Source organism: Gouania willdenowi, chromosome 15, assembly GCF_900634775.1.
Source record: "Gouania willdenowi chromosome 15, fGouWil2.1, whole genome shotgun sequence".
Taxonomy (NCBI): Eukaryota; Metazoa; Chordata; class Actinopteri; order Blenniiformes; family Gobiesocidae; genus Gouania; species Gouania willdenowi.
The window spans coordinates 26,842,319-26,854,408 of NC_041058.1; the positions used below are offsets into that span (position 1 = coordinate 26,842,319).

Here is a 12,090-nt window from a genome sequence, read left to right on the forward strand (position 1 = left end):
TGCTCATTCATTCTCCATTTTTAATTTTTTTTATTTTGGTCCACTAATCGCTGTATGCCATAGTCTTGGTTGACCAACCATGTCCTTGGTTAACCACAGCCCGAGAAAACACCTAAGTGTTCAATCCAGGATTTTAAACTTTTTGTTATGAGGCAGATGTACTAACCAATATATATCACTCTTAAACAATGTGTAAATACAATTTATATAGCAGACAAATTGATGGAAAAATTGATCATTTTCCATAATAACACGTTCAGCTGTGATCTTTAATCTCAACTGTTCATTTGAGGGGAACTTTAAATCTCAGATAACTGACAGCGTTTTCTGTGTTTCTCAGTGAAAACTCAACAAACATTCAGGCATTCAGATGGCTGAGCTACCAGTTGCAGGGTCTCTGCAGTTTCTGCACAGTCATGGTTACACAATGCCTTTATGAAGCGAAAAGGTCAATAAACCTGTCCTAAATGTTTCATACTTGTATTCAGTAAGAGTAATGGAAGCGCTCCTTCCTGATCAGCCTACTGCAAAAAAAAAAAAAAAAAAACAGCTGCAGAGCTGAGATTCAGAAGGCTCTCCTTCACACCAATTCTCCTTCTGAACCTTCAATGCAGTGGGTAAATTTTGCTCCATTAATGTTATTGCTGTTGTATCTTTGATTAAAAAAAAATGACCTTTTAATGAAGTATTTTGATGGGAATGGTAGATGTTTGTTTGAGTAACTGCCAAATGCTGCAGTGTAGATTAACCCCATCATTATGTTTTTGTTGAGAATCAATAGCGGCATTTGTCATGTGCTTACAGTTTCTGATACAAAAATGAAAAATGCTCATTTAATTTAATTCAAGCCAGCAACCTTATTAAACTAAAAGTTCAGTTTCAAAAGGCCTCAGGAGTATCTGCTCATTTCTGATCATAAAATAATGTGTCCTACAAACTCAAAATTGCATATGCGTTAGTTAAGGAATAATAACAGAAGCTTTATGGATTTGCTACATTTTTTTCTTATATAATATTAATTGAAGGTTGAATTTATATGCCAATTAAGTATAGTCAATATCTATTACTGATGTTGAAACAGGCTTGACGTTGCATTTGAAAAAATGTATCACGTTTACACACAACCAATTATTGTAGCTTTACAAAATTCTTTGGAAACAATGAGAAATTGAGCACGTCGAGCCATTTACCAATACTTACATAAACAACCAACCCAAATGTTTATGAATTCAAACTGATAATTAGCAAAAAAAAAAAAACACTGATAACAGTCAATATTGGTATGCCTATTAAAACCTTTAGGTTATAACTGCAAGTAGAACAAGTTTCCTCTAGAATGAAAAAAGATATCAATCAGATGGCAATCTGTACCAATTCCTGCAAGCTATTACCACTAGCAACCCAGTGAGATACAGATAGATACACAGAGTTTCGAGCTGCTATTAGTCAACCAAAGCTTTGACAAGAGTAATTTATTTTTGTTTCACTGGCGTTTTTGGAAACAAAGATGCATTTAAAACACATGAATTAGATCTTCAAACAACCCTTCTCTGACAGGCATTTGGAGCATTGGGCAACGAATCAGGGTAACAACTAGGAATGTGCAATATTTTATCATTTGTGATTTATTGTCAAAACCATTCTCACTGGTAAGAACATGTCATCCCATGATATAAACGATAAATTCCCATGTTGGAAATTAGCGAGGGCCACGAAATGCCACAAAAAAACCTTGTTCCACAGGCCAAAACTGCCCGTTTGTTGTCAACAACTTATTATTCTATGGAGCTCTGCCGCAGTGTGCACTGCCAGCACCCCCTCACACACCACCGTGCTCGTTTCTGCTACCTGAAGCTGCCGTGCTGCGATACATCATGGACCGCTACTTGGTTAAAACCAGATAACATCCATCAAAAGGAACCGATTCAAGTTCCTCCATCAGATCCACCCAAAATTCCACAAACACGGGGACAGAGATGAACCTGTAGCAACGATTATGAACTGGAAACTTAACTAAAGCTAACTATGCTAAGCTAACACACCGACACACAGACTGGGCTAAGAGCTAATGCTAATGACTCCATCAAACTGTCATTAAGCCACAGAGAGCCATCGATTTGTTTATGGTCAGATTTAACACTTGTATGGAAGGATAAAATGTTAGCATAAATAATTTGTCCCAACTTGTGTAACGCAATTTTTTTATATTATATTTCACGTGTTCAGAGACAAAGCTGGTCCCATTAGACTAATGTAACTATTGAGATTATTACACCTAAATATACTGAATGATTAAATCATCAGCTTGATTTGGTTTAATTATGTGAAATCAGAGAGATATTTATTAACCATAACTTTATGTAACTCATTGTCAAATATGAAATAAACAAGATTCATCAGCAGTAAAAACACTATTGGAGTTATTTGTGCTTTTTATGTGCTTTTTTTTTATTAAGACAATACATTAATTTTAAGTGAGGAAAGAAATAGATTGCATACATTAAATTCCATAAAATATCAGCTCATGAACACTTTGAGTCAGCAGCTATTGTAGCCTTTTTTAATGTGTCTAGTGTTGATGTATTGAGATGTATCTGTATTTGTAATGAACCTGTTTACACTTTAATTTGGGCTTTTATTTATCATTATTTTTATCATTATTGTGATAATAATCGGGATTTTTTTTTAGTCAATATCACCCAACTCTAGTAACAACTACTGTAAATATGCTACAGCACAAAAATCCCATCAGAACCACTTGCTTGTGGAAGGCATCTCATTAAGTAGGATTCCATTTTATCTAAAATATCCAAAGTTCACTCTGTGCTTCGAAAATGACTGCAGGGTGAACAGATTATTCTCTCTACAACAAAAGACAAAAGCATTTTGAAACATCCCATCATTCTCTCCACAGGACCACTGCAGAAATCATATTACCAGTTCATAACAATAGCAGATGCACGTGGTGCTGCATCTTTCCTTCTCGGTTCTGCTCAGAGTACCGCTGCCTGATGCCAGATGAGTGGAATGTTATTGGCATGAGATGGAGTTGCAGTACTTTCCTTCTCCTATTGCAACAAAGCTTTGGTGCACCTTCATAATACAACCTGGACCCTTGCCGTCTAGTAGATTAAAGTAGCTTCATAGTCAAAACAATATATTCTTTGTGTGAAAGAACTTACGTGCTAATCAGGAGGACAGTGAAGATATTCCCTCCAGATATGGTGCAAGCCATGGTTGCTGAAGAAGTGGAGAAAGCCACCAGGATTTTTCTGCAAATAAGAACACAAGTAAAATCACGCTATAAGAAATTTATGTTACATTCAGATAATACAGCATTCAAGCTTTAACTCATGCTGTTGAGCTCTATTTCACTCGTCCCATTTGATGGGTGTCTACTGTCTACACTTTTTTCCACAGCCACTAAGGGTGTACTCACACTGGCAACCTGGGCAGTTCCTAACCAGCTCTGTGCATGTGTGAAACCATGGGGGGCCATTGTCTGGCCTGCGTAGGTGTGAACTGCACCGCAGGGGGTTTAACGGCCCGATGGTCCTGCTAGAAGAGGTGGTCCAAACACCGTGCCAGACTGCCACAACTCGACTCGACCCGCGCGCAAAATGTGATGACGTTGGTACCGCGCGACGCTTTACGGCACATAAACATCGGCATTCCGCAATGATGGCGGTGTCAGAAGTGCTCGTTAGCAGATGAAAAGTTCAGAGTTGGCGTTACCTGATATATATGAACAACACCACAGAGAACTCATGGAGGAAGAGAACAACATGACCGTCAGGACTTCTCTTTGTTCAGCCGACAGCGGGACAGTAACGGAGTGTAGCAGCTCATCATCAGGTCCGGGTATAAATATACATATAAACACATATTACTGGTATATTAACCCATATAAACCACAAAATATGGAAATGGAACATTTTACTGCTGCAAATGTGTAACATATTACTGGTATTTTGTGGACAGGACACATGTGGTTGGCTATTATATAACACAGAAAAAAGTGGAAATTGGACATTGTACTGCTGCTAATGTATAAATAATATAAATATATATATATATATATATATATATATATATGGTGTTTCAGTGTTCTGGGACACATACTCACAAACTCTGTAGAATGAAAACAAACAAAGTGTCTTGGGGAGCAAAGAGTAGTGTATTAATTTATTCATCTAAATGTAACCAAAAACAGAACATCACAAATACAAGCCCAAATAAATGAAATGTCTGAAAGAAAGGGTAATAATTTTCCAAACAAAAATCAATAAGCCAGAAATAAAGTGCAACCTTTTGCAAAATGTAACATGAACCTTAAAAACAAAACATTTAAACATTGGAAGTACAAGGATGGGAATATTATGACAGCAGAACCTGGAACAAGACTGCAAATTGTTGCAACTATTTATTTATTTTTAATCTTATTTTAGTTCTCTTCTTAGGTCGTGTCGTGTTAGTGCACATGTGGCAATACCAATTATCAGTATGTGGAGTTCCTGTTAGTCCTGCACAACTATAATGAATTGCTCATAAATCTACATGTGTCCTGTTCTCAAAATACCAGTAATATGTTACACATTTGCAGCCGTAAAATGTCCCATTTCTATATTTTTTGGTTTATATGGGTTAATATACCAGTAATGTGTTTATATGTATGTTTATACCCTCAAAATTACCATGGAATTTTGGGTTTTACTCGGACCCCTCATCATCACGTCTCTGCAGAAGAAGACCCTCCACTGCACCTCAGCACTTTAACAACTCACTAATTTCATAATTAAAATACACTATTTCTACCTTTGTTTTTCTGTTTGCATGTCGTTTGCTTTGTATTTAATAAAATGGTTTCTCCAACAGTTGGTTAAATCTACACATTTATACTGTATATAATGCACATGCAGGATGATGTGTAACAATAATCAGTAAAATTAGCTGTAAACACATTTTGTAGAACTAAATATAAGGTTATGCTGTGAACAGAAAGAAAGGAAGACGAGCCAGATAATTCTAAACTTTAGAATATAATACAATCATAACTTTTAATCATAAATATGACTCTTCTCAAAACAATAAACTTTGATATCTTTGTCACACAATATCTAAGCTTCCAGTGAATAATTTACAAAAAAAAAAAAGTTCACTGATGGTGACATTGAGATCTCAATGTCACCATCAGTGAACTTTTTTTATTTGTAAATTATTCACTGGAAGCTTCTCTGGTGGTGTGTGCAGTGGTTATTATTATTATTATTATTATTATTATTATTATTATTATTATTATTATTGTATGAAGCCAACATTACTGCAGCTCTGCACATCATTGTTGTTAAAGTATTTTTATACAAAGACTTAAAAACAATCTGAAATTAGTGCTGACTCAAGTAAATCACCTTTATTATACATTATAACAATCTGTTCCTTAAGTCTCTAAATTATTGAAACAAATAAAAACATCTCCTAAAAAATAAAATTACAGAAAATTAAATAATCATTTAATATACATTTCAATAAATAAGTGCATCCCATGTTGACTCTGAGTTTTATTCTGTCTGTTGTCTGTAGAAGTGATGGGTCTAAACCAGATGATGGAAACTAGGATCAGCTCATGGTTTTAATGTCCAGGGAGGGGCGTGTCCACTCTGCATGGACTTAAAGAAGAAGAAATAAAAGAAGAGTTAGATAATGTCATGTTCATCAAAAGGAAAACTGAAAGTGATGGAGATAAATATGCTCAGATGGACACAGACACATAAAGTTTAAACAAACACACAAATAATCTGTCCTAAATTGTCTCACACATTAAAAGCATCTATTTACACTTATATTAATGTACACAAAGACTAGCTCCACAAAATCAGAACAACATTTATTGATCCAGAAATTAAACTGATCTTACCTTTATAGGCTCAGTTTCCTCCTTTGTTTTCAAATCCATTTGAACCTCCATTCATGGTGGTTTTTATCGTCAGAGAGTCTTTCATTTTTAATAAATCCACTGTTATTTGGTCTGTTTTCATCTCTTTCTTTCTCACTCACTTGGTTCTCTCTGTTCCTTGTGTCGATTTCGTCAAAACAAAGCAACATCTTTAATGTTTCCGTTACTTGTGAGTAAAATTACCGCAATGTACCGACACTGGCTGTAAAGAGCAACTTATTATCTTTCATAAACTGGCGGAATTTCTCCTATAGAACAAATATGAGCAGAGTTACGGTCATTTAAATTAACGTGATGCGTTCAGGGGCCCTGGGAAATCCAGTCCGTGAAAAGAGCACATGTCTGGGTAAATCTTGGTTTATAGTTACCCTACGCAACAGAAAATATGAAATTAACAGAATGTACTGTCAACAACAAACCCAGAGTCGCTTAATGGTGACGTAACGCCATATGTGTGTCATAAATTAACGTGATGATGTGTTTCTCTGTGGGAACCGAGTTGAGCTGGTGATCACGTCCGTTCTACCGTGTCAGAAAAGGGACAGGGAGGGGGGGATTCCTGCTGTGAGCTTGGAACGGCCCCAGTTGCCAGGGTGAGTACACCCTAAGATGTAGCACAGTTCTTCTTGTGGCATTTTCAAATCACACACCCCGGGGACTCTCTCTGAAGAGATTAACTACGTTTCCTTAATGACTTCTCCCATAACTCTAAGCCTAGCACTAAGACTTGGGTGAAAAGTAATCAGGTATTTTACTCTCTAGACAGTGTGTCTTGTTTCCTATGTGCTCTCTGCTATGCTTCTGCTCTCTGCCCTTCTTAAGATGAAAGCTGACAGAAAACCTTTAGAGACCAGAATGCTTAACCGCTAGGGACCCTACAGGCTATGGAAGAGAGGCCTGGTTGCTATTACATAACACTAGGTGCATTATTTTGAAGGAAAAACATCGGCGTATTATGATAGTAATAAATAATTAAAGTCAAACAATCTGTAGTCAACGCAGGTTATAGCAATCTAAGGTTTATAAGACCTTAAGACCTTGATGTTATTAGTAACTGTTCTTGATTCAAGACAAAACTTTAAAGAGTGGGAAGAAGCTGGAGGACCACAGGGCACTGGCATTTAGACCTTGGAATTTGATAGCAGATCATTTGTCACTTCATTTATTGAGGTACTGAGCACCATCAAGATGTGGGGTGTCATTTTTAAATGTTGTGTTGAGTCCAAACTAAGGTTGGGTACCAAAACGCGGTACCAATATGTCACCGGTTTTTCGACATGAATGGTTGTAACCAGACCGAACATTTTGGTGCCCCACCACCCTCCAGTTGTTGATCCTGACGTCAGTGCCGCTACTCAGCATATTCAGCACATCTATTGCCTATAACTGATAGCAAGAGGATAAAAGACCACATGGAGTTTACTTAAAAGCCAAACAATGCACCGTGTTTGATAACCTACGTGACCCGGAGCCAAGCACATCAGCAACAGCCAGTGTCGGCCTCCCCGGACAAATTGAAGTGAGTCCCGCTCCCAGCGCTGTCAGTGTGGCGGACATCATCACAGATGATGAGAGCAGCTTTTCCTCTTAGGGTAAGTTTAGTAATTTAATGCTAACTAATGGTAAGCTAGCAAACACTGTTGCTATTCAACGTGTGACAACATCATATGAGCTATGTCTATACTTCAACTCAGTGTCCGCTGACTTTCTGTTTATTGTTAAGCTCATAACAAGATGTGTTTGATTGGCTAGCTCAGGGGTTTACTGCAACCGGCTCAGGAGCCACATGTGGCTCTTTGACTCTTTTGCAATGGCTCCCTATAGCTTTAAAAAAAAAATATTGAAATATAGTTTATTTTTTTTACAAAGGCTTTTAATGATTATTGACAAATAAAATCCAAACATTATTCAACTCCAGTATTATATAGTTTAATACAATATTGTTTTATTTGATATTATTTAAATGTTTTTGTATATATTATTTCCATATGTTTCTTGTATACTGTATATATTATTTAAGGTAATACTGTGTTCAATCTGGCTCTGAAAAAAGTGTATGCGGTTTAATTTTTTTTTTGTTTTTTTTAAGTACCGGGTTTAAGCATCATTTAAGCAACGGAACCGTTTAAAAAATACCGAGTAGGCACCGGTATCGGATAAAACCCAACCGATACCCAACCCTAGTCCAAACTATAAGTGTGCATGGACCAAAAATCAAAAAATGTGCTGCGACGAAAAAAATCTGATTTATAAAACTGTGCTGACCTCACCGGCATGCACTTTTCCTTTTATAAATCAGAGCCCACCTAGAAGTATGTACAGGTGAATTCACTTCATATCCTGCCCTCGACACACCCACATTCTATCATAAACGATCAATGCAAAGAAGCTCATGAATGGTTTTTGCATCAAAACGAGTCTGCTGACCGAAGGGATTTTATGATTGTACATGGCAAAAATGACACAGAAAATGAGTTTCAGAAAAAGAAAAAGGTGCCTGTGAGTGACGGAGGCCAGAAACAAATATTTATTTGGTGGTCACAGAAGTAGCATCAATAATAAATGAAAAGAAAAAACATTTAAAGCAGTCGTCACTTCTGTAAACTGTGAAATCTGTCAGAGGTGAAGATAAAGCGCTTTGAGAGTCTACTACAGGCCACACTAGAGCCCACACCATGTCAGACCATGCACGAGTGTAGACATAGCTTACCTCTTCTGCGCTATTTAGGGTGGTAAAGCATGCAGTGTGTCAAACAACTTTCCATACTGTTTGTTGCAATCGCACAGGCACTGCTTAGCACCAGGATAAATGATTAATGTGTTGATGCCACTGTTTGCAGGATTTGTCCGATTCCAGATTGGTTGGGTGCTCATTTTATGGTTCACGTACATGCATTTATTTTCACTGACAGTCTTAATATGATCAAATTTGCATATGTGGACCTAATGGCTCACTGTTCACACCTATAACACTGCAGGCTTGGCTATTTATGATTTTGTGGAACTATAATTGTGATATGTGGGGACATTAAAGACATGAGATGATTCTGGCTTCAATTTAGCACCTCACCAACAGCACCGTGGCTTCTACAAAATGTTTGTGCGCCAGAGTTACCATACGAGTGCGCACATTTAGAGTAAGGATCAAGAATCCCGCTAGCATTGATGCAATTTGGAGTTTTACCTACTGCCACTTTTCTAGGTACCCCAGCTCATCTGGGGTCAATAAATAATGACCCATTGAACTAGTTATTAAGTCATGCAGATGTCAGGAACAATGTAAGTAGTGGTCGATTTTTGCGTGTTTTACGTGTATCGGCCGATGAGCGCTGCTGTGTTCTCCGATCCACTTTATAAACAAAGCGGCTGCTCCGTGTTACTGCAGACAGAGTGCATAGAGCAGAACCCCTCCCCCCACTAGCAGAGTTAACAAGTAGCTGGCCGGAGGTTTGGTGTGTGTTTCTCTTTCTCTCTCTCTGCTTCTCACTCAGTGCTGTGCTGAGAAGTTTTTAACTTTGAGAAGCAGTTTACTACTTGTTTGAATATTTATTCTTGTTAATGTTGATGTAATTTAGAACAGAAACTTGATCAGTTTGTTGGTTAATGCGCATCTAGTTATTTTCCTCTGCAAATTTATGTTCTGGGGTTGTGTTGGAATGGACTATTATTCATATTTTATTTTTGTGTTTAATACTATCATTATATATCTTTATACTCAATAATCCTGTTAATAAAATATATCTTCAGTCAGGACAACTTTTGTCAAAACTATTTTCAGGACAAGGACGAACAGTTCTCTTTTATAGTATTTCATGAGATCTCTCACTATTTTTATACTTGTTGTCATTCTACCTTACCTTTGTTAATTTCAATAAATGTTCCTTTTTTTAAATTTAACTTGTGCCATTTGTTATCATCATTGTGTAAGCTTTATGATGTGTTGGTCATCGGCTAAGGCTGATGGAAAAAAAATCGGTATTGCGATTGGTCCTAAAAAAACCCATACCGGTCGATCCCTAAATGTAGGGTAAATATTTATTTTTGCAGACACTGGATGACTGCCTGAAATTCAAACTGAGCATCAGCTGTAGAAAAGAGAGAGGTAGTTTGAAGAAACATGGCTGTTGGAGTCGACATGCTGATTTAAGTATTTATTAAAGTTGTCCTCTACTGGAATCTTGAAACACAAACAAAAAAAAAGAGTATATAGAGTTTGGTTTTGAAAAAAAGATATTTAGTGAGATGCAGATATGAAGAAACTTCTTGAATGAGAGGTGATAGGCCTTTAAGCAAAGCTTCAAATAAGTAAATTTACCCTAATTCGGCTACTAGAGATACCAAGACCTGAATGACTGAGAACCTGACTTAGACTAATGCAGTGGTCCCCAAACTAAGGGGCTGTCGTCAAAGGTCAACACTACATGAAGTGTAATCTTTTTATGACAGTAATGCCTGTTTTGTTATTGCAATTAAATAAACAAATTTATTTTATTGCAAATTGAGACCAGCACCAGTCCTCCCTAAGGAAGGGTAAAAACACTTTATTAAAGGGAGAATATAAAAAGCGAGAGCATTAGCTCCAAAGGGTAGAGGCTAGGGATGTAACGATTCACTCAACTCCCGATACGATTCGATTCACGATACTGGGTTCACGATACGATTGTCTCACAATTTATTTTACAAAATGGGACTGTACATAAATGACTGAAAAATATTCCTTTATTTTTTTGGGGAAAATACTATACTATTTTCCTTTCATTTTTCATTGTCAAAGGAATCCCTTGATAAACTTTTCAAAACAATGCAATTTAACTAAAAATAAATCTTGAATGAAAATGTTAAGGTGAAATTATTAGCTTAATAATATATTTACTCATATATTTTTAATCCTTAAGCCTTGGGTAACTTTCCATTGTGTGATTCTCATGTCTTCAATTTTGCTTCTAGCTCTGGGTCAGGCCACCTTCTCCAAAGCACACGATATCTTCTCAAAGCAACCACAAGGCCAGACGGATAGGCACCCTCTGTGTCACACATACACACCCCACACACATCCATTCATACACACAAACACATAAACGCACACACCTCCGTCTCCATGACAATCAAGCAGATACCAGGGAACAGGCTGTTTGACCCAAGAAGAAAATGTCTTTTTCTTTCTGCCTGTCCCCACCTCCTCCACTCTGTCCTGTCTTTATCTCCCGGGGGGGGGAGGAGGGAGGGGGAACTGAGAAGGGATATACGTGATGTGTCAGATTTTGTCTCTCTCTGTGTCCTCGGATCGCCTGGCCGGACGGTCACTAATTTTTGTTCCACTTTGTTCCATCTTTGTACTTTTTTTACTTAGTTTTATAATAAACCTTTTTTTATAAAATCATCAATGCTTCGCCTGGACTCCATCACTCAACCAGAGCAATAAATCATGTCTCCAAATGAGGTCAACCGCAAATCTTGCCGTAACAAAATAAATAAAGGAATAATACAAATGAAGAAGCCTATTAATTTAAATTCTGGTTCTATAGTAAACAATACAAAACTGCATAATAGTTCTTTTTGTATATAGTTCTTTGTAATGTATTTTGTGCCTTAACAATTGGACTTAAAAAAACCCCACTCATTGCACTGTATGTGCGACAGATATTAGTTTGGACCAGCAGAGGGGGCTGGTAACCCAGTGGTTGGTTGGCATGCAGATATCTTGCAGTGAAGAAGAGATGCTATGCTAGCAGACAGAGCTAATAGAAAAACGTGACTTTTACAGATATTCAAGTAATATTACAGATATTCTTTTGGTGCTAAAGGGGTAAGGAATCATTTATGAACATGTTTAACAGTAGAAGGCGGCCAGAAAGAAAGTAATAGCAGATTCTGCCCACCGCCTCTACTTCTGGATCTCTCTGCTGGTTTAAAAAAAGTACTGCGATTCAATTTTCACAGCATCGATATGAACCATGATACCTATAAATCGATTTTTAACTGCCTTACGATTAATCGTTACATCCCTAGTAGGGGCAGTAGTTGTACGCATCAGGGGGTGGTGTGTTGAGGTTTGTCTAAAATTGGAGGGATTGGCAAGGCAAATTGAGGTGTTATTTTTATGAGTTTTTAAGTAGAAATGCAAAATATTTACCTTT

At 37.1% G+C, this 12,090-nt stretch overlaps 1 protein-coding gene across 2 annotated transcripts in view; it reads right to left on the bottom strand.

Moving 5' to 3' along the window:
- The window catches only part of LOC114476745 (gamma-aminobutyric acid receptor subunit pi), a 94,539-nt gene that overhangs the window by 51,554 nt on the left and 30,895 nt on the right, over nt 1–12,090 (bottom strand). For both annotated transcript variants that reach the window (XM_028468614.1, XM_028468616.1), the window contains one exon: nt 3,183–3,272. In XM_028468614.1, coding sequence (XP_028324415.1) covers nt 3,183–3,272 — 90 coding nt within the window. The remainder of the gene's footprint in view (nt 1–3,182; nt 3,273–12,090) is intronic.